Here is a 27,682-nt window from a genome sequence, read left to right as displayed (position 1 = left end):
TCATACTTCCTGAATAGAGCAATCCAACCAATGGGTACCCACGTCCCAACTGAACATTCTCTTCCTCCATCACTGAGGCATCACAGTGACTCATCCTGTTTAGTTCGATAGTATCATTCAAACACGTCGCCTCGATCGTCAAGCAGAATAAGACACGTATGAACACCACACACTGCAGGATTTTCTTCAAGTCTCACACCTTCCTGATTTGTAAAAAAAAGTCATTCTTTCTTCATTGCTAAGTCCGCATCCTGGAACTCCTTACCCTACAACACTGTGGAAGTACCTTCCTTGGAAGAATTATATTAGTGCATGGTGATTCACCACCATCTTTCCCAGGCTAATAAGGGATGGAAAATAAATGCTGGCATCACCAGCGATATCCTCATTTCACAAAGTAATAACAAATATGCAGTGGGTAGCTATTTCAAAAATGGGTTTAAGACTGAACAACTACTTGACTATCAAACTTGAATACAGAAAGTTCTGCTCATTAGATATAATCAGGAGAACGTTCAAGAAGTTTTGTTGCTCCAATTGTGCAGCTTGCCGTTAGAAGCAATGTTCTGCCAAAATGTTATAACCAAAAGACATAAACTACTGGAAATGCTCAAATGCAGGGTTAGTTTAGTTTAGTTTAGAGATACAATGTGGAAACAGGCCCATCGGCCCGCCAACCAGTGGTTCCCACATATTAACACTACCCTACACACACTAGGGACAACTTTACAATTATTCCAAGCCAAGTGACCTACAAACCTACACGTCTTTGGATTGTGGGAGGAAACCGAAGATATCGGAGAAAGCCCACGCAGGTCACGGGGAGAAGGTACAAACTCCATACTGACAAGCACCGGTAGTCAGGGTCTCTGGCGCTGGAAGGCAGCAGCTCTACTGCCACGCCACCGTGCCGCCCTAAAGCCAGGCTGCAACTGTGACAAGAAAATATTTGTGTATAACATTCTGTTTCAATTGAATGTCCATTAATGAGCTGGATTTTACTGGCATGTTCCCTCCACTTGGAATGGCTCTCTACAATCCACCCAAACTAAAACACATCCTTTCCTGATGCAGAGAGCTTATCTTGGTGGCTCAGCGTGGTGGTGCACTGAATGATTTAATTAGTGCCAAGGACCCTCACTCAGAGCCATGCAGACGATTACTGATCAGTCTTTAGACTTTAGAGACACAGCGTGGAAACAGGCCCTTTGGCCGATCAAATCCGCGCTGACCAGCGATCACCCTATACCCTAGCACTATCCTACACACTAGGGACAATTTACAATTTTGCAGAAGCCATTTAACTTACAAACCTTTACATCTTTGGAGTGTGGGAGAAAACCGGAGCATCTGGAGAAAACCCACATGGTCACAGGGAGAATGTAGAAACTCCGTACAGACAGCACCCGTAGTCAGGATCAAACTCGGGTCTCTGGTGCTGTAGGGCAGCAGCTCTTTCCGCTGCACCACTGTGCCACCCCTGTCCTTAGCGGTATATTTAATTTTTTCAGAATTTCCCTTCCACTAATTTAGAATTCCATGACCTTAGACTTGGAGGTTGAAGGTACAGGTACTAGAACATAGAAAAGTACAGCACAGGAACTAGCCCTTCCACATGCAATGTAAGTGCCAAGATCAGCCTGTACATAATCCATGTCCCTATGCCTGTCCAAAAGTATCTTAAATGTCACTATTGTATCAACCATCACTTCAACAGCACATGGCAGGCACTTACCACCCCCCATGTAAGGAACCTGCTTTCCACATCTTCTTCAAGCTTTGCCCCTCCCACCTTAAAGCTATGCTACATAGTATTTGATTCTTTCATTGATGTGAAAAAACAATTCTGGCCATCTACACTATCAGATGCTGGTGTAGTTCACAGTTACCGATTAACACGCCAACATGTCTTGGCGGTGTAGGAGGAGACCAGAACACCCAATAGAAACCAAAAGTTTTGTGGGACAGCACACCCAAGGTTTGAATCGAATCTGTGTCTCTGGATCAGTAGTGCCACATGCTACACCTTGCCCCTCTACCTTTTGAATCATAGGGCAGATTGTCAGTCGTTCGTCCCGTCTGACCTAACACTTTATCTCTAATGTTGACGATTAGATAATGTTTCAACTGCCCTTTTGCCCCCTTATTTCCTTCTATTTTTGATTTGTTTTCAATGTCTATTCCAGTGAAGACAGATTGTAAATATTTATTAATATGCCTCTGCCATTTCCTGATTCCTTAAGATTAATTCCTATCTCAGCTTCCAAGTCTCTGAATTGGCACAGGATAAGAGAGGTGGTTGCCCAGAGGAACTGCAAAGCTTTGCACCATTACTGGGCTTTACGTGGACTCTGGCAACACAACAACATGACTGATTTAGCCTTCTGAATCTATCAGTAAACAACATGTTTGGCAGCTCAAGCATGGTGGTTTGGAACTTACCCGTGCCAATGGCTCTATGCCAATGGCTTTGAGAAGAACCTTCAGCAACGGACAGCAAGATTCAGCCCCTTTTTGTTGGATGAACATCCAGCTATAATTTCCAACCATCAAACAGTATGCATATTAAAAACAACCAACAAAGCAAAGGATGCAATCGCAAGAGAATCATCCTTTAAATAAAAATAAGATGCACCTGCAACATGAAGATGAAAATGTAAAGCTATTTTAGTAATGCATATCACCAAAGTAAATGGATCCTACATTTTGCTTGCCAAAGATGCTGACTTATGAGGGTTTGTCTAATTGAGATGCACCGGATGACCTTGGATTCACTTAAAGCTGAATTACAGTCGGAATCAAAGTGGCACAGATTTTTTTGATGATCTTTGCATTCGCATACTTGCTTTGCTCTTGGAAATGCCCTGGAGACAAGGGGCTCATTAAAATGCAAACATTTGTATTCAATAGCACATTCAGCTGTGTAAGAAGGCAGACATGATGGTTGTTCTCAGCGTCTCATCCACGGCTCAGCTGATCTTTCAGAATATAACATTGTCTCTTAGCAACACTCTTAAGCATGCTTTTACCATCGTGAGCTAACTTGTAAACATGAAATCTCGAGATATATTAAATGTCCTGCAAAGACAAGAAGCTGCTGTCCGATAAGTACATTTAAGACACATCCTGTGTGAGAACACACATGTACTGGGTAGACACGTGGTGCATACATTGGAGACAAAAGAAACTGACGATGTTTTTTGCTCACGATTCCAACGAAGCACTGGAGGAACTCAGCGGGCCAGGCGGCATCAAGGGAGGAAAATGCACAGACAACATTTGGGTCGGGATCCTTATTCAAACAGATCTTAACGCAGTTCAGAGAATGGTGGCACAGTGGTCCAGCAGTAGAGCTGCTGCCTTACAGTGCCAGAGATCCGAGTTCGATCCTGATTGTGGATGCTGTCTGTACAGAGTTTGTACATTCTCCCTGTGACCACATGGGTTTCCTCCCACAATCCAAAAACATACAGGTTTGTAGGTTAATTGACTTCTCTAAACTGTCCCTAATGTGCAAGATAGTGCTAGTGCACGGGGTGATTGCTGGTCGGTACAGACCTGGTGGGCTGAAGGGCCTGTTTCCATGCTGTAGCTCTAAAGTCTAAAGGATCCACAGGCATAACATTGTCTATTTCCCTCCACAGATACTGCCTGACCCAGAGTTCCTTTAGCCTACACATCATCCTCTAACATTCCTGTCACCTCCAATGTGATACACCACTAATCACATCTTCCCATCTACACCCTTTTCCATCTTCCATGGAGACCGCTCCGTTGGCAACTCCTTCGACTCCATCCAGGGACCCCTTAGTCCTTCCAAGTGAGACAGAGGTTCACCTGCACTTCTTCTAATCTCATCTACTGCATCCAGTTTCTCAATGTAGGCTATTGTACATTGACAAGACCAAGCGTAGACTCAGCGAACATTTTGCCGATCACTTATGCTTGGTCGCCAAGGCCTATTGGATCTCTCGATTGCTAACCATTTTAACTCCCCTTCCCATCCTGACGTTTCTGTCCTGGTCCTGCCCCATTACCAGAGCGAAACCACACACAAACTGGAGAAACAGCAACTCACATCCCACTGGGGAGCTTACAACCCAATGGTATGAACAATGAATTCTCCAATTTTAGGTAACTTCTACAAACACCTCCCTCCCCCCCTCCCTCCACTAACAAGTCTGTATCCCTCTTGGGATCACACCCGTCTCCAACCAACAATCAGCCAATCAGTGAACCTCATTGCCTATCATCTGTCGGTTGTCCTGATTGGTCCTAGTTTTTTTCCCTACCAGTTTTATTCACCCCACTCTCCCCTTCTACAATCAGTCTGAAGAAGGGTCCTGATCCGAAACATCACTTGTCCATTTTCAGCAGATATGACACCTGACCCGTTATTTCAGCATTTTGTGTCTAACTTTAGTATAAACTTGCATCTGTAGTTCCTTGTTATTACATTAAGTATCCATGATATTTTGTGACTGATGTTGAATTTGGATCCCAATAACCTCGAGGTAAAAAATTCCAATTATGCGATAATTCATTCCAAACTCAGATGTATCAATGGAGGAATACATTAACATGTTCATAATTTGTCTTTAGTTTATTGGAGAGACTAATGCATTCCAAATCAATGTGTTAAAACAGTGGAATGTGGAAAGGCAAAGGGAAATCATTGAACATTCAGCAGCTGATATCGACAGCAGTAATTTCCGGCTTCATAATTCGAGAAGATTGTTTTCCAGGGATGTAATTTAAAATTAAATTTGTTCATTTAATTAATTGGTCATGGAAAGAATTCTCAAAATTAGCAAGAAATTATGACTTATCTGCTCTTCATGGCAATTGATCAGAAATAAATAATCTGATAATGCACCATTGCAAATGTAACAAAATGACCAATGCACAAAAAAGATTTGCCTTACAATAAATATGCATTTTACAAAATATTGCAATTCCCTCAAAATGATCATTCACTACGTTAGGAATGGGTTTTATTAATTCTTCATCATCTGTCCCCCATTGTATTCTTGGTCTGCTACCAATCCTGGGTGGAGACAAAGTATTAGAAAGAAATACCATGCAAAGGTAGGAAAACAAGGTTATATGACCAAACAGAATCCTGACTCAGCAACAGCTATTTATTTCCAATTCAGGATGACATGTGGTTTAGGGGGAGACCTCCAGGTTGTGGTGATCCCATACTTCTGCTTCCCACATTCTAATACTTCCAACACGCCACGTTTAATGTATCCTGCTGTTGATGGTGTTGTTATTTGAATCAACATGCCCTTGTTCTTCCAGCTGGCTGAGGTTGTGTGTTTGGAAGATCCTGTCCAAGCAGTCTGGGTAAGTTATGAAGCTCCACCATTGTGTGTTGGTTGCAGAGTAAATAAATGGTGGTGGATGGGCAGCCCATCAAATGACCTGCGCTCCTGGATGGTGCTGAGCTTCTTGTGTGTGTTGAATCTACACTCGTCTGGGCAATTCAGAGTATTTAATCAAATTTAAAATCAAATGATTAAAACACAAAGTGCTGGAGGAATCGACAGGTCAGACAGCATCCAGGGAGGGAATGGACCCTTAATCAGTCTGATCATCTGACGTGCTGAGTTCCTCCCGCACTTTGTGTTTTAATCAAGATTCCAGCATCTGCAGTTCCTTGTACCTACACTCCTGACTTGAGCCTTGTTGATGGTGCACAGACTTTGGGAATTTAGCAGGCGAGTTACATACTGCTGGATTCACATGTTCTAGGAGCAGAATTAGGCCATTCAGCCCATCTCTGCCCTTCAATCATGGCTGATCTATTTTTCCCCTTCAAACCCATTCTCCTGCCTTCAACCCGTAACCCCTGAACTAATCAAAAATCTGTGCCTTTAAAATACCCTATGACTTGGCCTCCATATCCACCTGTGGCAATAAATTCCACAGATTCACCACCCACTTAGTAAAGATTGCCATCCTCTGTAACCTCTTGTAACCATTTGTGAATAAGGCTAACCCAGTTCAGTTTCTGATCAATGGTAACCCCCCAGAATATTGATTCAAGGATTCAATGATGGTAACAGTATTGAATGACAGGGAGTTAAATATTCTCTTGTTGCATATCGTCATAGCCTGGCACTTCCGTGGTGCCTATGTTACATTTCACCTATCAGCCTAGGCTTGAATATTGTCTAAGTCTTGCTACATTTGGATGTTGATGGCTTCATTTTCTGAGAAGTTGTAAATGGTGCTGAACATTGTACAATCAATCAGCGTATATCCCAACCTCAATCAATCAATCAATCAATCAAAGACTTTATTGTCATTCAAAAATACACCAATAAATGCAAGTCTGAACGAAATTTCGTAGCATCTGGCTCACCGTGCAACATAAAATAACAAAAGGATAAAATAGATAAAAAAGATAAAATAGATAAAAAGATAAAATAGATAATAGTGGCGGCACATTACATGGAATTCAAGAGTCTGATGGCTCGGGGGAAGAAGCTGTTGCCAAACCTGGCCGTTCTGCTCCTTATATTACAATACCGTTTGCCCGAGGGCAGCAGAGTGAACAGTCCATGATGGAGATGTGTGGGGTCTTTTTATAATGCTGTTGGCCTTGGACAAGCAACGTTTGCACGCAATGTCCCAGATTGAAGGTTAGAGAAGTCCCGATGATTTTTTCAGCCGTCCTCACCACTCTCTGCACGGACTTCCAGTCGGAGGCTTTACAGTCCTCAAACCAGACAGATGCAGCTGGTCAGAATACTCTCTATGGTGCCCCTGTAGAAAGTGGTGAGGACGGGATGGGAGAGGTGAACTCTTCTCATCTGCACAGAAAGTGCAAACGCTGCTGCGCTCTCTTAACTAGTGATGCAATGTGTTGTGACCAGGTCAGACTGTTCGTGATCTGCACCCCCAGGAACTTAGTGCTACTGACCAACTCCACATTGATGTCATTTATGTGTAATGTTGTTTTGTCAACATTCAGGATCAGATTGTTCGTGTCGCACCAGTCCACCAATTGTTTCACCTCCTCCCTGTAAGCCAGTTCATTGTCGTCCTGGATAAGGCCCACCACTGTTGTGTCATCTGCGTACTTCATGATGTGGTTTGTACTAAACCTGGCACAACAGTCGTGGGTCATCAGGGTAAACAGAAGTGGACTCAGGACACAGCTCTGAGGGGAACCGGTGCTCAGAGAGATGATGTTAGAGGTGTTGTTTCCAACCCACACTGACTGGGGTCTGTCAGTGAGGAAGTCCAGTAGCCAGTTACACAAGGGGCTGCTGAGGCCCAATGGACCCAGTTTGCCTACCAAGTGCTGAGGGATGATGGTATTGAATGCTGAACTAAAGTCCACGAACAGCATTCGCACATGTGTGTTCTTCTCCTCTAGATATTCCTGGCTCAGATGGAATACGGAGGATATAGCGTCCTCTGTGGAGCGGCTTGGCCTGTAAGCAGTTCTGATCTTATAATTGAAGGAAGGCCATTGATGAAGCAGCTAAAGATGGTGGGACCTCAGACACAGAACATACAGTGCAGCACAGGAAGAAGGCCTTTTGGCCCAACATGTCTGCCCGACATGATGCTAAATTAAACTAGTGTCCTTTGCCTACATGTGATCTATATCCCTGCATATCTATGTGTCTCTTAAAAAGCCACTATGGTATCTGCTTACACCACCAACCCTGGCAGAGTGTTTCGGGTGCACACCACTCTCTGCAGAGAAAAAAAAACCTTGCCTCCCACACCTCCTTTCAATGTACCCCATCTGACCTTCAAGCTTTGCTCTCCAGTCTTTGAAAATTTCTCCCTGGAAAAAAAAGGTTCTGACTGTCTACCCTATCTAATCCTCTTAATTTTAGACACTTCTGTCGGGTCTTCCCCCAACCTTCAATTCTCAAGAGAAAGCAATAGAAATTTGTTCAACCTCTCCATTTTGCTAACACTCTCTAATCGAGGCAGCATTCAGATAAACCTCTTCTGCACCCCTCTCCATAGCCTCCACATTCTTCCTGCAATGAGGGAACCAATACAGCACACAATACTCCAAATGCAGCCAAAACAAAGTTTTACAATGCTGCAACATGACTTCCTAACTCTTGTATTCAATGCCTTGATCAATAAATGCAAGCACACTCTATTCCTTATTTACGAATCTATCTTCTTGTTTTACCACTTTCAGGAAGCAATGTACTCTGTACACCAATACTGTGGAGGCTCTTGCCATTAACTGCATATTTTCCCCTTACATTTAACCTCCTAAAGTGTAAAATCTCACACCTGTTTAGATTAAACTCCATCAACCATTTCTCCACCCATATCTGTAACTTTAATAACGAATGTTCTCTTTGGAGCTTTGGTCCAAATTTTCCTTTGGTCAACTGGTTGGAATAACAAATTAGTTTGCCGATTAAATAAACTGTCACATGCACTAATTTGCCAAAGATTCAAGGCCAATTTTATTACCAAGATATATCGTAACTGATTAATACGTAAATACTTTTCTGGGAAGGGATTGCAAAGATTAATTTTAAGCCCTTTGTGGAATACGAGGCACTGCAGACCAGTCATTTGTTTATGATAAATGCATGAGGGAGCTAAGTCTAGTCTTTCCACACAATTGCACGGTTCTTCAGAGCCAGTAATACGTTTGCCTAGAGGAATCTATGTGCCAATTTAAGTGCTGCAGCCTCCTAGAGAAGTCTTTCTGGTTGTGACATTAGAATCTACGGCAGTGCAATAGCTGTACTCAGTAATTTTCTTCTCAATTCTTTTTTTATATTGTGTATCTCTAAGCAATCATAGCCATTATTTGATGCAACAAAGAGCATGTTAACTTTTCATATTCATTTTATATTTTAATTTTCATTTGTTATCACTTTGAGGAATCAAATGTACAGCAGTTAAAAAAAATAAATTTGTGAGATTGATTTCCCGAGATTCTTCAATTTAGTTTCGATATTACGAGTGCGCAAGAAAACAGGTATAACTGTGGGGCAATGGGTTGAGTTGTAATTCAAAGTATGAAAAGTTTATGATATCGATCACTTCATGAGTTACCAATCAATGAAAGAATATTTACTGCATATTTACTTTGTTATTTTCCGTGACAATTCCTGTACAAGGCCTACTGAAAGATGGTAGACACAAAATGCTGGAGTAACAGGCAACATCTCTGGAGAGAAGGGATGGGTGACATTTCGGGTAGAGACCCTTCTTCAGACTGAAGCATCACCCATTCATTCTCTCAGGAGATGCTGGAATAAGATCCTTTAAGAATAAGGGGTAAGACAGTTAGAATGGAGATGAGGAAACACCTTTTCACACAGAGAGTTGTGAGTCTGTGGAATTATCTGCCTCAGAGGGCGGTGGAGGCTGGTTCTCTGGATACTTTCAAGAGAGAGCTTGATAGGGTTCTTAAAGATAGTGGAGTCAGGGGATATGGGGAGAAGGCAGGAACGGGGTACTGATTGTGGATGATCAGCCATGATCACATTGAATGACGGCTCGAAGGGCCGAATGGCCTATTCCTGCACCTATTGTCTATTGTCTATTGCCTGTCCTGCTGAGTTACTCCAGCATTTTATGTCTACCTTCGATTTTGTATCTACCTCCAACATCTGCAGTTCTTTCCTATTTCTTAACGATGGTCCTGGTTTCACTACGAGGTTAACTACTCTTATCAAAGGAGGTAAAAATGTTTTGAAAAGAAAATGCATTCCACTGAAAATACATCAGATTGTTTCCTTTAAGGTATCAGGTTTGCATTAGTGATATGATAATGTTGGTGTCAGAAACCAGAAGGACATCAGTTCAAGGCACACTCTAGAGATTTGACACGTAATCAAAGATGGCACTAAAGTGCAATGCTGAAGGCATGTTGAACTGTTGAGGTATTAACTCAACCGTGAATCTGAGACTTTGCATTCTGCAAATGCAAAATAACCCCTGGCACAATCACATGAGGTCTAATCAATAGGCATCCGACAATGCCACTAAAACAAAGTGTCTGCTGTTTGATGAATGATTTGTGGCCATTTCCCTTCAATTCAAATATTACTAACTTATTAGCTGCAGAAGTTATTTAGGATGCTCTTAGATGGTAAAATATTTTATATTTCTTACAATAAATGAGGAGGCAATTTGTCCCATCTTACACCAGCTGTTCAAGCATTCACATTTGTCCCATTCTCCCTGTCACGTGTTCTCTCGCCCTCATCAACTCCACCCTGATTCTTTTACCAGCCACCTATATTAGAAATAATTTGCATGAATTAATTAACCTACAAAGCAGCACGCCTGTGAGATGTGCAAGGAAATTGAAGCATCATTTATTCCCTTTAAAATTATTCCAAATAAGCATTTTGAAAAAGGTTTTCAGCAATTAAAAATTGAATATTCACTGAAATATTTGTCTCCTATCAGAGCAAAATGCACCTACTCTTAATACTGCCAGCTTGGTCCAGAAGATGTGCACAGTAGCGCAGATAGCAGATCGGTTGTCTCAGTGCCATTGATACAGGTTCAATCCTGACCTTGAGTCCTGTCTTTTTTTCTTGGTGGCCACGTGGTTTTGCTTCAGATGCTTCGATTTCCTCCCACTTCCCAAAGACGTGTGCGCCATTGTAAATTGCCCCCGGTGCGGTGATGAGGTGTTGATGGGAAGATGGTCAGAATTTAAAAAAATGGGATTAGCATAGGTTTAGTGTAAATGGGTAGTTGGTGGGCAGAATGGACGTGGTGGGCCAGAGGGCTTGTTTTTCTGCAGAGTCTCTTTATGAAGATTGAATTTCTCATTCAGGTGTAAATCAGCATTCTTGGCACAAGCACTGTTTGAAATTTCCCCAGTGTCGTGGTTCAAGATTGCTCCAAGAGTTGATAACCATGACCACAAACAAATGCAAATTATTATGAGCTTTACAGTGTTGCATTTGATAACCGTGCAATTTTGTTGTTGTATCTGAAAATGAGCTTTTAGTGGATCTGTTCATGCAGCACCGAGTCAGTGTATTTGTTTATTCTCTCCATATTGTTATCAATTCCTCCCCCCCCCCCGCGAGTCGACCAATCACCTACATACTAGGGCAATTTACAGGAGCCAATTAATCTGCCTGCCTGCCTGTTGTGTATGTGACAGGTCGAACAAACTGACACCCAAGATAGTGATGAAGGTTCCAAAACCTGAAACATTCTCCACCCTGGAGGAGCGATTATTGGGAATACTTAACGAACAAATAGATACATTTTTTGAACAAACAGCGAATTGAGGGCACAGAAGAGGAGATGAGGCCTGGCTGGGGCAGCTCAGACATGATCATGGTCAATGGTGGACATACTTGGGGGGGGGGGTCGAGTGGCCTAATCCTGCACCTACTTTCTTCTATCCCACGTATACTACCACGTATGATACCAGAATATTCTGTTTTTTCTTCAAATTACCAGCAGCTACAGTCTTTTTGTTTCAGAATCCAAGGCAGGATAGATTGATAGATTAACACAACACGGAAACAGGCTCTGTGGCCCACCGAGTCCACGCCGACCATCAACCACCCACCCACACTCATCTAAACCACGTTACCACTCTTCAATTTGCAGAAGGGTCCCAACCCTAAACATCTGAGTTTAGCCATGATCATATTGAATGGCGGTGCAGGCTCGAAGGGCCGAATAGCCTACTCCTGCACCTATTTTCTATGTTTCTATCACCTCACCATGTTCTCCAGAGATGCTGTCTGACTCACTAAGTTACTCCAACATTGTGCCTTTTATTCTCTCCATATCGTTTTCAAATACCCCCCAGATTTTACCATTCACCCTAGTGTCCAGGGCAATTTACAGAGGACAATTAGCCTACAGACCTGCATGTCTAAGGGACGCGAGGGAAAGCCAGAGCACCCGGAGGAAACCCATGCAGTCACAAGGAGAACGTGCAAACTCCACACAGAAGGCACCCATGGACAGGATCCAACCTGGGTCTCTGCCGCCATGAGGCAGCGGCTCTATCATCTGCATCACTGAGCTACCCCAAGAGGATCCAAAAGGGGAGCAGCCTCAGCTGGTGTACCACTGAAGCCCTGACCCCAAAATGTCTTGACAGCTTGCTCCAGTGACAATAACTGTTTCCAACTATCTTTAATAGTGGATGACATTTAAAATTTATTCAAATAGCTAATAAAAAAAAACTTACTTAAAAAAGCTCAACATATCAGAAGATGATTAAAAACATCAAAATAAAGTAGTAAAATAATGCATACTTACTCATCCGCCCATCCTGGTGTAAAGATGTGAGGTTGGATGAGGACTGATTGCCAGGACTCTTCGTGAACTTTTGTAACTTTTTCATTGCCAGAAGTGTGGCAACTCATGTGTATTGCCGAGGTGAGGTCTGCTGTATGATTTTACCGTAAACAAAGCATTTCACTGTAATTTAGTTGCACGTGACAACAAAGTATCTATGAATCATAGAACTCTTCTTCACATACAGATGCCTCGCCATTCCGGTCAATTGTCATCTCCAGCATTGGAGAGCAAGGTCAGACGCTGAGCTACAAAGTCTGAGCATGGCAGTCTCCTGCCGAATTGCCAGCTGCCAGTTCAATTCAGCCCACTAAATGCAGAGTCCAAAATGCTTGGTGGACTATTTGTGGCAAAACATTAAGTTTAATTTGAAGAGGACATTTAACAATTCACCAGGATGGATCTCCAATTCTGTGGTCCGGTTGAATGCTCATGCCCAGGTACTTAGGTTGACATATTGATGAATTCAAGAGTTTACAATACTCACTTAAAGCACAAAACCGAGCTCAATGCTTACATTAAGTTGCCAGTGTTTGTAGAAATATTACAGACAGCATTAAATCAGAAAGATCAGGAGCAGATCATGTTTCTCATGGAATCAAGGCAACTCAACCCTGTTGCCCATGCCTCCCCCCACCCCACCCCCCCCATTTTTTTAAAGGCCATTATGAGAGCAGTTAACTGTACTTATTTTAGCATTAATAATCCAACTGTACCCATCTGTCGTAACGGAGTTGAAAGGAAATCCTATTTCATACAAGCTTAAATTTAGTTCCATTGAAATATTAATTTCAAAACACTAATCCTAAAATCAAACATTAATATCATGCTACATTACTGTTCATGTGACATAAAAAAATTATACATTAACGACTTTCCCATGCAGTGATTAATTCTTTGAATGTTCTTTATAGATTAGATTTTAACTTCCTATATTGCAACTTCTTGAAAAATCAATTTCTTTACATTTGAATTCTGAATATCATTTCAAAGCACTCATTTCAAACCATCCTTAAAGGATTAATTATAAAATGCCTATTCATCACCTATATGAATGTCATGCAATGATACTAACATGAAATAAAACTAATTTGTTTAATATTTTATGTGTCATTCCTAACTGTCACTGTATGTCATGTTGTCACTTGCGGGTGCAGCACCAAAGCAAATTCCTTATATGTGAATACTTGGCCAATAAACGTATTCATTCATTGACACATTTCATGCTTTGGCACCTCAGAATTCCTACACTTGGTAATAGGAAATAATTGAAAATTTAGTTTAAAGATACAACGTGGAAACAGGCCCACCGAGTCGGCACCGACCAACGAACCCGCACATTAACAACACCCAACACACACGAGGGTCAATTTTTATATTTACACCAAGCCAATTAACCTACAAACTTGTTCGTCTTTGGAGTGTGGGAGGAAACCGAAGATCTCAGAGAAAACCCATGCAGGTCATGGGGAGAACGTACAAATTTCATACAGATACACACCCGTAGATCTAACCCCTGGGTCTCTGGCGCTGTAAGGCAGTCGCTCCACAGCTACGCCACTGTGCCACCCTAATATTGGTAGAATTCATCAAAAATCTTTGGATTTGTGCACAATGCATGATTAAACTGAATATCTAATGTTTATAGAATGTGTTTTTTTTTTTGTTGTTGTTTTTTTCAGATGCAGTTTCAAAAAGTGTAAATCAACAAGTGAGAATAATACTAATGTTATTTCTTCCACTTCAATTTCAGGGAAGTGTAAATTTAAGTATAAAAGAAGTTGGTTAAGTTTGTCCTTCTCTATTAACCAAAAGGTGATACGATTCAGACCAGATTGTTGCTCTCTATCACTTACAGGTCATACCATTTGGCACAGGACCCCCAGTGTGCAGGAAGTTTATTTAAGACTATCATCTGCATTGAAATACTTCAATATTGAAGTGTCAAATTTAAAAACCACTGCTTATAAATTGGAAGCTAAAAGAAAGATCTTATCACTCAAGTGCTGGCAGCAGCCTAAGATAATGTGAAAATTGATCTTTGATTTGGCCTCGAAAAGTAGGCCACGGGCGAGGGAGAGGGCACAGCTTGATCTGCTCTTAGGAAATTGCCCCTCCTGTTAAATCTTTTTCTTCGCATCTTAAACTTTTGTCCTCTAGTTCTTGATTTCCCTACTTGAGGAGGTGTTGAACATCCAAAGGCATATGAAGGCAGACAAATCTCCCAGACATGATCAGATATATCTGAGGAAACTGGGAAGCTAGAGAAGTTGCAGGCACCCTGCAGAGATATATCATTAAGCGTGGGTGAGGTGCCAGAAGATTGGAGGGTGGCTAACGTGCCTCTATTTAAGAATGGCTGCAAGGAAAAGCCTAGGAGCTATAGACCAGTGAACGCAACATCTGTAGTACTGAAGAAGATTCAGAGGGATAAGTATATATACATTTAGATAGACGGGCTGATTCAGGAGAGTCAGCATGGTTTTCTATGGGGGAGCTCATGTTTTACAAATATGTGTTTTGAAAAAATAATCAAGAAGGTTGATGAGGGCAACATCGGTGATGTCGTCCATGTGGACCAGCAAGGCATTTGATAAGATTCTGCAAGGTAGGCCGCTCTGGAAGGTCAGATGGCACTGGATTGTTTCTAGGGAGCCAAGTGGATAGAGAATTGTCTTCATGGAAGAAGCAGAGGGTGATGGTGGAAGCCTGTGACTAATGGCAAACGCAGGCAGGTGGGACTAGCGTGGATGGGGCATCTTGGTTGGTATGGCCAAGTTGGGCCAAAGGGCCTGTTTCCATGCTGTATGACTCTATGACAGCAGAATTGGTGTGTGGGGGGTGGATATTGAGGGTATTTTATTAAGTTCAAACTGTCTCAAGAATGCAAACATGCAACTGGATGGAGGACCAGATCTACCCGGTAACACATGGGAAACACAGTGGTGCAGTTGGTATTGCTGCTGCCTCACAGCACCAGAGACCTGGGTTCAATGCTGACCTTGGTTGCTGTCTACATGGAGTTTGCACGTTCTCCCTGTGATTACATGGGTTTCCTCCCATATCCCAAAGATGTGCGGGTTTTGTAGGTTAATTGTCCTGAATGAGTAGGGAATGGATGCGAAAGTGGGATAACATTGAACGTGTGATTGAGAGTCAGTGTGGACTCAGTGGGCTGAAGGTATTGTTTCCATGCTGTATATTTAAACCTGGACATGGGTGGCATTATTAACCCAAAATATAAATCATGGAAACCTTGCAAAAGGGCCATAACTGCACTTTAAGTTGTCTCTACATGGTCTCTGTGGCTCTTTTGCCAAGGTACAATAGGCAAACCATGAAGAAGAAGCCTTGCCCTTTAATGTCACAATATATACACACAATGTTAATTCACTCGGACAACGCCTGTCTGCATCAATATTTGCAAACATCAATGTGAACTGAATATATGAAGCAGAGAACAAATCACGCTGGCATACACCCACTATTATTTTTGTTCTTTATTTAATTGAGGTGACTATAGTAGAGGGTTCTGAATTTTATAAAGCTAGATATTTTAATCTTATAATTCAGTGCACATTTGATGACTGACATAACAATTTACACAGATAATATGGAAGCACACTTTTGAAACTATATTAACAGCCCATAACTAGCAATGCATGCAAAATGCATTTAACTGTAATCCGCAAATTCTTCACAGTTAAAGATGCCGGTTAACCAAGAGTGCAACAACATTCAAAGGAAACAGCATCAATTGATGGCTTTAATCACACAAGGAAGAACATGAAAAGGTTCAAGGATGTGAAAATATCCTTTATTTATGTGGTATCATCCCCATACCTTTTATTTGTGTCAAATACTCCTTCGTCTTGTTGCAACGTGAAGACATTATTTCGCCCGATTCAGATTCAGATAAAAAAGTGTTTTGTCATTTGCCATTGTTACTTTCCACACAGAGCAAGTTGCTGTGCTTAGATTTTATATAATAAATACGAAAATAATTCTAGATTGCAAGAACAGTTTGGAAATTTTAAAACTACTGCATTATTTCAAAATCAAATGTGGGTCCATCAGAACACAAAGCCAAAGTGCAAATAAAACATGCCAAATTTTATTAAAAAAGAGGCATGACAGGCAAGGTGAATGAACTTAGGGTGAGGATAGGTACATGCGACTGGGATGTTATAGTCATTGCGGAAACCTCGCTAAAAAAGGAACAGGACTGGCAGATTAATGTGAAGTCAGGCTGAAAAAGGGTCTTGACCCGAAATGTCACCCATTCCTTCTCTCCAGAGATGCTGCCTGTCCCGCTGAGTTACTCCAGCTTTTTGTGTCTATTTGTGGTTTAAACCAGCATCTGCAGTTCCTTCCTATACAAATGATTTTGGGAATGGTTTTTAAGATATATAAGGGGACAGAGGAGGAGCAAACAAAAGGCCAGATCTAGGAAAGGGTAGAAAACAGGAGATTAAATGACAAAATGATGACAACAATGTGCCAGGTATGGAGGTGGCATAAATGCAGAGTAATTGTGAAGTGAATATGGAATGCCAGAAGTTCAAAAAAAGGCTGTTATCTAAAACTCAAGCTTGTTATTGAATCCAAAATGATGCCATTTGCTATTGTTTGAGTTTATGCTGGAACAGAGGAGGTGGCAATCGACAGCGAGGTCAGTGAACCGAGGTCAGTGTGAATGGGGTGGAAAATGAGTGAAGGATAACAAGAAATACGGGTTCGTATTTGTAGATTGAGTGTTTCTTGAAGTATGGAATTATCTGGAATTATCGGAAGGCACTTACGAGTAAAACAATTTTCTGTGCAAAAGTGAATTGCTGAACATCTCGTGTTACTGTTTCATCTGATTTTGCATATTCCTCATTGGCTGGAGTACAAACTGATCAAATTAAGAACACATATGGCAAGCAGACTCCACTAAGATTGGAACTTGTAACTATCAAAAATGTAAAGTTCCTTCTTCACCGCTTATTTTTCTGCATGTAAAATGAGAATGTATTGGAAGATGACCAACACGAATGAAAACAACATGATTTTGTTAATTGGTTACTTCTGGAGAGATGCCCTGGATTTTCTGTGTGCAGATTGTAAGCTTCTAACAAAGATGTAAACAAAGTGACCCAATCTCATGCCAACTTCTCACTCCATGCTCATTCTCTGTAGCTTATTGCTGAGCAGCAATACACTGCCTCTTGCGTTCTTGTGTAGAATTCATATCTCAGGGAAGGACAACAACTAAAGAGGTGAACTCCAGCCAACAACATTCTCCCAGACTTGGACCCATGTCAGCATTACTCAGTGGGGAGGCTGCTTTAATGGCTGCCAACTATTCCAGAGAGATAAAACAGCGGAAAGCATCACAGTCGCTATGGAAATCACTCTCTGGGTTACTGCTTATTTTCCACTCCGCTGCTGATATTACTGCAGGTTATGCTTCCATGTAGGCAGAGGTTCCAGCCATTCACCAGCCATCATTTAACTAACAAATTCTAATTAAGCTCATTTGCTGTGGACAAGTAAACCAAAGCTTCCTTAATGTTGCAACAATTAAGTCATAGAGCCAATTGCATTGTTTGTGTGAAACACCCCCAAGGGAGCTGTCATATTGGTAGGTATTTTTTTCTAGAAAGTGTTTATGTACTCAAAGTCTCTTGGTGAAATCACACATAGTTTTTCCTGGCCACATCCACTTCCCATTCCTCTGATACTTTTGTGCTCTCACTCTCTTAGGTTCCTGTGAACACAACCTAATTATTAGGTTGAAACTAAAAGTATTTGCATGAATACCCAGCAATAGGGAATCAAAATACGCTGCAGGAGGATGAGAGGGCATCAGGGCAGACAGATTTGTACAGTTTGTCATCATTCCTGCTCTTCATCAGAAGGCTGAGAGTCTCTCAGTTTCAGTTTCATTTTAGCTTGGTATCTGTTGTTGTGCAAGATCTAACATTCCCCAACTGGCCATCGACAGCTCACTCGCATTCAGCCGAAAGTGAGCGAGTAGACTGAGAATTTCTTATACACACACATACACACAAAGTACTGGTGTAACGTTGCGAGTCAGGCAGCATTTCTGGATGGCATGGATAGTTGGACTTTTGGGTCTCGACCCTTCTTTAGGCTGATTTATAAAACTGGGACAAAGTGAAGCAAGTGAAAGGCAGATAAGGTGAGGAGGGTCAGATTAACAGATGGGTGGACGAAGGCTGGAGATTAAAAGGGGACAAATAATGTTTTAGGCGAGAAGGAATTTATGAAGCTCCTTTTATGACCACTGGACAATGGCACCACAACTTCTTCGGAGAAAGTAAAGAATTTTCTGAAGCTGAAGTTGCAGGAATGGATTGCTTAGTTTGTTGCACAGATTATTTATCATAGCATTAGGCAGAGGGACTATCTGACCATCATATTTATTTTCTCTTTCAGATGCTACCAAACTTACTTTAGCATTTGAAAATTTGTATTTTTTAGCTGTACTCTACCCAAAGTACACCAGCAAAAGCAAACTTACTCTGCCAACTAAATATTTTGATCAAGAAGATTTAAAAAAATAAGCCTTGTGCAGATAGTTAAGTGGCATTGTGCTTTTGAATGTGAAACTTATTTTTATACATCTGCAGTACAAGTGTACAATGACAGACATCCAAAACAGAAAGTAGTCCCTCAACATTACAGCTTTTGCTGCCATCTAGTGAACCTTTCAGATTGAAAACTTTCATTGAAGGAAAACATTGGGCGGCATGGTGACACAGCGGTAGAGTTGCTAGCTTACAGTGCCAGAGACCTTGGTTCGATCCTGACTACGGGTGCTGTGACCGCTTTGGTTTCCCTGGGTGCTCCGGTTTCCTCCCACACACTGAAGTTGCACAGAGTTGTAGGTTAATTGGCTTTGGTATAAATTGTCAATTGTCTCTAGTGTGTAGGATGGCGCTAGTGTACGGTACAGTATTCAAGAGAGAGTTAGATATAGCTCTTAGGACTAAAGGAATCAAGAGATTTTGGGGGGAAAGCAGGAACGGGGGTACTGATTTTAGATGATCAGCCATGATCATATTGAACGGCAGTGCTGGCTCGGAGGGCTGAATGGCCTACTTCTACACCTAATTTCTATGTATGTGATCGCTGGTCGGTGCAGACTCGGTGGTCTGAAGGGCCCATTTCCGCGCTGTATCTTTAAACTAAACTCTAAAGTTGTCTATTATGTAAACTTAATTTGACAGCTATCAGTGTACTGAAATAGTAGTTTCCAATGTTTCAAAAAATTATTCCCACACTTGTTCACTTGTACAGAATGCACATTCCTAATTGTCTTAGACTAGAAAATGAGAGCAATATTAATAGATATCAAATATCATCTGCAAGACAAGGTATTGTTTAAACATCTATTCAATGCCAATGTATACACTGTGAAGACAATAGGAGTTAAACAAACTACACTGAACAAATGGACTTTCTGATAAACCATTAGAATTTAGAGCAGATTACTATTTATAGGCTATTGTTCCCAGAAACAGACAGCAGTATATCAAGAGTTGATCTACATTTCGTACATTATTATCTTTGAAACTAACTTTAATCAACATCAAAACAAAATACCAATTGTTCCCCGCCATTCTTTCTCTGGAACCTATTAGGAAAGAGGCCCTTTTAAAGGATACAACATATTGAAGTTAAAAAAAAAATCACAATACGAGTCACACCATTGCAACAAAAAACATATTTATGTTTTACCCAATGTTCCCAAACATTTTCGCTACTGCCCAAATCAGTGAAATCAGTTTTTTTGAAATATTAATGTTCAAATTTCATTATTCTCCATTCTCATTGAACAAAAAAAAAAAAAAAGTGAGGTTGTTGTTGCATTTGAGTTTTCAAATTCAGTAGTGAGGTCAAGTAACCATTGCTTGTTCTGCCTCTTCGAGGATAATTCCTCCAGCAAACCCTACAATCATGTAGCCACTGGGAGGATTGCTCAAAGGTGAGTTTCAATTTAATTTGGAGGTTGGCTGAGAGCGGTCTTCACATTGAGTGCAAAATTTCGCCAATGTGACTAAGGGGCACATTCAGTCCTGGAGTTATTTAATCAGAGAAATAGTCTTGGAATCTTTCATTTGCGAGTCGGGAAAATTGCATTGGAAAGAGGCCATAATAATCTTGGGCGTGGGCAAGTTCTTTATTTAATGCAAAGTGTGACCATTTATACATTAGGTTACAATTGAACCGTACTGTCATAGGATATTTTATAGAACTGCAGTGTAAAAAATCCATGAATTAGTATCAATATTTCAATCCACAATAGTTCAGATAAAGAAAGTTAGAAAGAGTATCTATTGGCAGTTTCCAGAATGATCAACTAAGATTAGACTTCTTATGGCAGAATTAACAAAGCCCTTTATTCGCCAGGTCCAGAAAGGCTTTGAGAAAGCATATTGTTGTCCAAGCCAGAAATTCAGCAGTCTATTTTGCCAACCAACAAATGGCGGAAATGAAATTAATATCCTATCAAATACTTGACATAGAGCAGAATATATTTGCTTGCTTTATTTATTATTTTTCTTGCTTAGAGATGGTGACTTTGAACAGTCACATGTCTCCTGTAAAATGTAGTCTTGTAAAGATGCAGCATGGAAAACAGGCCCTTCAACCCACTGAGTCATGTCGACCAATGATCACCCATACATTAGTTCTATCCAACACACTAAGGACAATTTACAGGAGCCAATTAACCTACACGACTTTCAATGTGAGAGGAAACTGGAGTACCCGGAGAAAACCCACATGGTCACAGGGAGATCATAAACTCCGTACAGACTGCACCCTTAGTCAGGATCGAACCAGTGTCTCTGGAGCTGTGAGGTAGCAACTCCACTGCTGCACCACTGTGCCACCTATAAATGCACCAGTGCCTTTCTTTCTACTAACGGTAGATTGGAAGATCGTAGAAGTACCAACATAAAGAACGTACATGTCCACAGTAATCATTGTGAGAAGACCAGACTGCTTTGCCCCACGTTATGTATTTTACAGATAAGATAGTGGACAATGCATAGGTATGTTGCAAAGCCTACCTGAAGCGTCGTTGAAGATCTGCTGCTGAGGGTGTGCGCGATTTTGGCGCCGTTTAGAGGGGGCGGGTTTAAAACGCGATTTTCTCTAAGCTGTTCCAATCGAAAATGTTCAGCCTAGTTAATTATTAACGAAAAATCGCTGGAAGACCCCGTCGCAAAAGCTATTATTAGGTTTAAAGGCCTTGAATAATAGTTACAGTAGTTTAAAAATCAATCTCTAAACCCGCGACCGCCAGCAACCGCAGGGTCTCATAAAGCAAATAGCAGAAGTTAGGTTGTATATTTTTACATTAAAAAGGGCTTCTAAAGATCCCTTTATACTAAGTTTAATATTGCGAGTAGCTCAATTTGGGCCCATTATATCGCGCAGTATTTTTCTCGGCATTTGAGGGCACAAATCTACCGCAATGTGAACGTTCTAAACCAGCGCGTTCCACAGGGACCCACTGGAAAGCTGATTTAAATGGGCATTTATTTACAGCAATTAAACACTAAATTCCTTCCATTTGGCCTATAAATTAATGTAAATGAGATTTAAAAATCATGTTTTATTGTGAATTATTTGTGAATATTATTTGGACATTTAGGCTATTTAAAAATGTTAATCATTTATTAAGAAATGGATAGATGTTTAGATCTAGTAATTGAAGTCTGAAATTAGCTACAATTAGGTAACTAACTAATTATATGCTTTAATTTCAGGTCATCCAAGTAAGATTATTTTATATTTGTTTCAGAATGCTTCAATCTATGATAACTGAAAATTTCATTCAGTTCTCTTAATTTTTAAGAAAGTTATGGGCTTTTGACTGTTCACGATCACAGCTTTTTTGTTATGTCCATAGAAAATCAATAGGGAACAAGATGCTCATTTCCCAGTATGAAAATGGCCATAACTTTTTAAATACTTGAGATATGAAAGTGAATTAGGTGTCAAATTAAACTTATTTTTATGCTTTATCTGATGGGATAAATTACAGACTTGATTTTTAAAATCTCAACATTTTGTAACATTGTTACAATGCACCTCAACTACAAAACACATTAAAATGTCGAGATCTAAAATCCATTGGTGGATTCTCCAGTGTTATCATCTCATTGCTAAATTATCTTTTAGGTCAGCCATGGGCCAATAGTATGAACATTGTTTTAAACAAATGGAACAAATTTAAACTTCTAATCTTTTATCAATATCATGTTTGGACTCAACTGATTTAGTTAAATTCAGTTTAGAGATACAGCGCAGAAACAGACCCTTCGGCCCACCCGCTCCACACCGACCAGCGATCCCCGCACATCATTAACACTAACCACCACACCCTGGGGACAATTTACACTTATACCAAGCCAATTAACCTACAAACCTGTTTAAGAAGGAACTGCAGATGCTGGAACATCGAAGGTAGACAAAAATGCTGGAGAAAATGCTCTATGGAGGCAGCATCTATGGAGCGAAGGAAATAGGCAACGTTTCGGGTCGAAACCCTTCTTCAGACTGATGTGGGGGGGGGGGGGGGGAAGAAGAAAGGAAGAGGTGGAGCTAGTGGGCTAAGGGAGAGCTGAGAAGGGGAGGAGAAAGTAAGGGCTAGAGTAAGAAGTTCATACCGCTGGGTGCAAACTGCCCAAGCGAAATATGAGATGCTGCTCCTCCAATTTACGGTGATAACCACCGTAAATTGGAGGAGCAGCACCTCATATTTTTCCAGCGTTTTTATCAACCAACAAACCTGTACGTCTTTGGAGAACAGATGGAGACGATTCCTATTTTGAAATATACTTCTTGGCAGATGATGATGCTAGGTCCTCCATTTCCCAACTATAGTTTCAGTTACTTCATGTCAAAGTAACATTAGCAATGGAAATCACATTAATGATCACATACCATAGACCTTCAACCCGATGTACTGCGGCTTCACAAGCTAACGAAAGTAAGCGCAGAATCTGCAGGTAATGCAGATTAAATTTAATGAGGAACAAGACCAAAGAAAATTGTACATTCCAAAGTAGATGCCATCTGCACATGCAGTGAAAGTTGCAGAACAAGACAAACTTTTAAAGGCTCAAACAAAATATAAAACCAGAAAAAACTCGCATTAGTATTGATTTGTTTTGATACCTGGGGAGTTAATGTGCAAAGCCAAACAGTTAAGTATGGAAATGTTGAGACTTAATCAGAGCTACTGTCACAGCTAACCAAAACTGTAATGTAAACATAAAACATTGTGCCAACAATAAACTTGCACTTCAGACCTACATAAAAAATCTGATGTCTGATTCATCTGGAATCAGTCCCAAATATGTAGCATGTTACAATAAGGTACTGAAAAGTAATTCTTTCCATAGGAAGATTATGAATGTGCTTTAAATGTAAATTAGGCAGAATATGAACCCATTTACCGTATACGACGGTGACAAGCAAGCACAGATCAATATATAAGGTCTTCTTATATACGACAAAAGTGTTGCATTTAAGCTGCATACAAGGCAATACAGCTTTAATATTGCACGCAAAAGTGTAGCACTCGTGAACAGCAAAAGGAAGACTGGCATAGAATGTGATGAAGTCTCAAACTATTTGGTATCCATACACCAAATACATTTGAAATAATAATTTACAGAAACAAAATCACATCTATTGTCCACTTTAAACTGGTACTCCCTTAAGGAAATTCAATGCTACCATCATGGAAGAGAGCTTAGATCTGTTCAATGCTAACATTTGGTATTGAAATTAAAATAGAAAGGATATATCATGAGTAATATTTGATCAAAACTAAATACTGAACATAATCATTTGACATTGTGTAATTTATAACAAAAAATTGTTATATGAAGCAGTGTTAAAGGATTAATTATATTATTGCACAATGACACCATGTCATTTTGGGTATCCAATGTGAATCATATTACACATTTAAATTTCAAATTAAGCAGAATATACTACTTTACAAACATCCACTTATTATCGTTCTGTATTTTCTGGGTTAAATAAAAGTGTTTTTAATGATGACTGTTTTAAATGATTTATTAATACTGTCTTATGGTGGCATTGTCACATTGAAAATGGCATTGCATTTAAGCTTTGCCAAGTACTTTGTTAAATGTGAACATTTCAAAATGGAGCATTAGTTGTGAACCCATAGTGAACAATACTTAAGCTCGGACGGTCATTCACAAATGAAGGCCATTCCCTGGGATCAGCACAAAGGCTTGGAATGGACACCAAAGCCATAGCCCACATGGCTGTGGTTTCCAGACTATCTGAAAGTGTTGATGGCAAAAAGGAACAGAGTGACAAAAGATAAACAAGACTTTACACCTAATGTTGCCCTTTTCAAAGGCACAATATACAATAATTTCAAATCAGTACTCTAACTTTCTTTACTTAAATAATCATTTGATAAAATACTGATAAACATTTCTATTATTGACCTTTGCCCAATCTATTCTCAAGTGGTGAGAACAATTTTTAATAGGAGAAAGCATCATGATTTTAAAAGGGACAGTAGAAAAACAACCAGCCCCACTGTAAAATTTAGTGCGCACAACTTTGAGACGATTGTTGTGTTTGAACATTAACATCTTTCCAACACTGAAGTCAAGTCACCTGCCAAACTGAGTGACTGTAACAAGGAGGAGTTCTGGTCTCCTTCCAAGGCACAACCTCTCAGCCTTTCAGATAACTATCAGTTGTTCAATTGTTTTTGCACATATTTCCCTTTTTCTATCCATTTCCAGAACAGTAATGGGCAGCACACCACAGTTAGCCATCGCAGCAGTCCCTGTTATTCGAAATATTTTTCATAGAAGCTGACGGGCAAGACTGAAGTGGTAATGGGATGCTTCTGTGTGGAAACCAGTCAGCAATTAAGTTGCAGTCGAAGCGTGGAATTTAACAAATGCTATTGCAGCTAATTCCTTACAGAATTCTTCTAATACAATCACACCTTCCAGCAAGGTCATATGGTCGATGCTGTGGGAGAAAAAGGTGAAAGAGATGAAACAACTTAAAATAGAATTGTACTATTGATTCATAAGCAATTAAAATCCTTAACATTTAAAAAATGACATTTAACACTGAATATATACGACAGTGAACAACTCTGATTCAGAAAATATGAAATTAGGAACACTGGTAGTCCACTTGGGCCCTCAAGCCTGGTCTGGCATTTAATATCATCATGGCTGATCAGACTGTAACCTCAACCTGACCTAATCTTGGTAACCTTTCACTGCAACCCACACACCGCTTATCGAGAATCTACTCTCTCTGGATTTCTCTTCCTCAGCGGCACAGCTTGTAGAACTGCTGCCTCACAATGCCAGAGACCCTGGTTCAAGCCTGACCTTGGGTGCTCTCAATTGGAGCTTGCAAGTTCTCCCTGGGACCACATGGGTTTCCATCGGGTGCTCTGGTTTCCTCCCACACCCCAGACACGTGGGTAAATTTTGTGGGTAAATAGGCTTTTAAAATTGCCCTACCCTATCGATCCCTCTAAGGATTTTCTCTGGAATGCCAGAAGTTGAGGAGAGACATAGAATTATGAGAGGTATAGATAGAGTGGAGAGTCAGAACCTTTTTACCCAGGGTAGAAATGTCAAAGACAAAAGGACATAGCTTTAAGATGAGCAGGGCAAAGTTTAGTGGTGAAATGCAAGGCAAGTGTTTTTTTTTTAATCCAGAGGTTAGTGGGTCATTGCATTGTGCTGCCAGGCATGACAGTGGAGGCAAATACGAAAGTGACTTCTAACAGGCTTTTGAATAGGTACATGGAATTGCAGCAAATGGATTTGATCATGTTCCGGTAGATTAGATTAGTTTATCTTCACATCAAGTCATTGTGCAGTTTTCTATTATATTTTATATACTTCCACATGGCATCTATTAACCTCCTACAGTTCAAGGCAAACAATCTGAAAAACAAACCTCTACTACCACCCTCCGCGTGCCATTATCTAACTAATTTTATATCCAATTTACTGAAGGAACCTGGATCCCATGTATTCTTACCTTCTGGAGCAGACTTTTAAAAAAAAGTCCTTGACAAACAGCCTGCACTCATCAATCCTCACTGTCACCTCTTCAAAAATCTCAGTTAAATTTGTGATACTCCTTGGATTTAGACATGAATCAAATTCACATTGGGGCAACATGCATCAGAACTTATATTCTGAAATGGGATCAAGAAAAGTAATTGATCTGAACTTACATGGGTCCATCTTGCTCAAAACCGAGTAAACGTTTTCGGACGAGCATAAGCTTTGGTGTAAAGTCTGGGATTCGCTGTATTCTCAACATTAGGTCTCCAACCACCTAGAAATTATTTAGCGATCATTTATATCATGTCATTTATGTTCCTATCAAAACATTTGTAAGTCATTTTAACTTAAGAATTAGAATATTTGACAAATTTATAAACACTACATAAACTGCAAGAAGCAATGTGAGGGCGGTACAATGGTGCAGCGGTAGAGTTGCTGCCATAGCGCCAAAGACCCGGGATCGAACCTGATTACTAGTGCTTAACTGTACGGAGTTTGGACATTCTTCCCGTAGGTTTTCTCCGGGATCTCTAGTTTCCTCGCACATTCCAAAGACGGACAGGTTTGTAGGTTAATTGGCTTGGCAAAATTATAAAAACTCCCTAGAATGTGTCGGATAGTTTTAGAGTGCTGAGATCTCTGGTCGGCCGACTCTCAGTGGGCCGAAAGGTCTGTTTCTGTGCTGTATCGGTAAATTAAAATAAGACACAATGTGCTGGAGTAACTTAGCAGGTCACACAGCATTTCTGGAAAACATGAGTAGGTGACATTTCGGGTTGGGATTATTCGTCACTTATTTGCAGTTCCTCATTTCTGAGGTTTAAATAAACATAAGGGTGTGAAACACCTAGTATGTAGCTTTGTACTTACCCTTACAATAACAGAAAACAAAGACCTGCAGTTGGGAGCCAGGTTAATGTAAGGATCCAATAGGTATTCATGTATGTGTGGATGAGGAAATAAAGATAACTTTGACAGCACCGAGGTCACCTGCAAATTCACATCATATGGCTAGAAAGAGAAAGATCCAAATGATAAGTGCATTTAAAAATGATAAATAATTATTTTATATCGCTTAATAAGTTCTCATCTGTAAGACTGCAATAGAAAGATAATACTTTAATCATGGGTGCCTTATTAAACTTAAAAATAATGCACAGGGATAAATGTTATCCGTTAACATTAGTTTCTCATTGTCACTGCTTAAAATTTGCCTTGAGCATTCTTCATAGAATTTAGAAAAGAAAAAAGCATAT

The 27,682-nt window shown here is 40.4% G+C and overlaps 1 protein-coding gene across 2 annotated transcripts in view; it reads right to left on the bottom strand.

Annotated features, from left to right (window-relative positions):
- Positions 1–23,312: 23,312 nt before the first annotated feature.
- fhip2a (FHF complex subunit HOOK interacting protein 2A) overlaps positions 23,313–27,682 on the bottom strand; it is a 62,147-nt gene continuing 57,777 nt past the window's right edge. For both annotated transcript variants that reach the window (XM_033033939.1, XM_033033940.1), the window contains exons 15-17: positions 27,297–27,437; positions 26,594–26,697; positions 23,313–25,356 (exon numbers count right to left, since the gene is read on the bottom strand). In XM_033033939.1, the coding sequence (XP_032889830.1) occupies positions 25,251–25,356; positions 26,594–26,697; positions 27,297–27,437 (351 nt within the window). In that variant the 3' untranslated portion in view covers positions 23,313–25,250. The remainder of the gene's footprint in view (positions 25,357–26,593; positions 26,698–27,296; positions 27,438–27,682) is intronic.

Source organism: Amblyraja radiata, chromosome 15 (assembly GCF_010909765.2).
Source record: "Amblyraja radiata isolate CabotCenter1 chromosome 15, sAmbRad1.1.pri, whole genome shotgun sequence".
NCBI classification, from domain to species: Eukaryota; Metazoa; Chordata; class Chondrichthyes; order Rajiformes; family Rajidae; genus Amblyraja; species Amblyraja radiata.
This window is presented reverse-complemented; position numbering and strand designations above follow the sequence as displayed.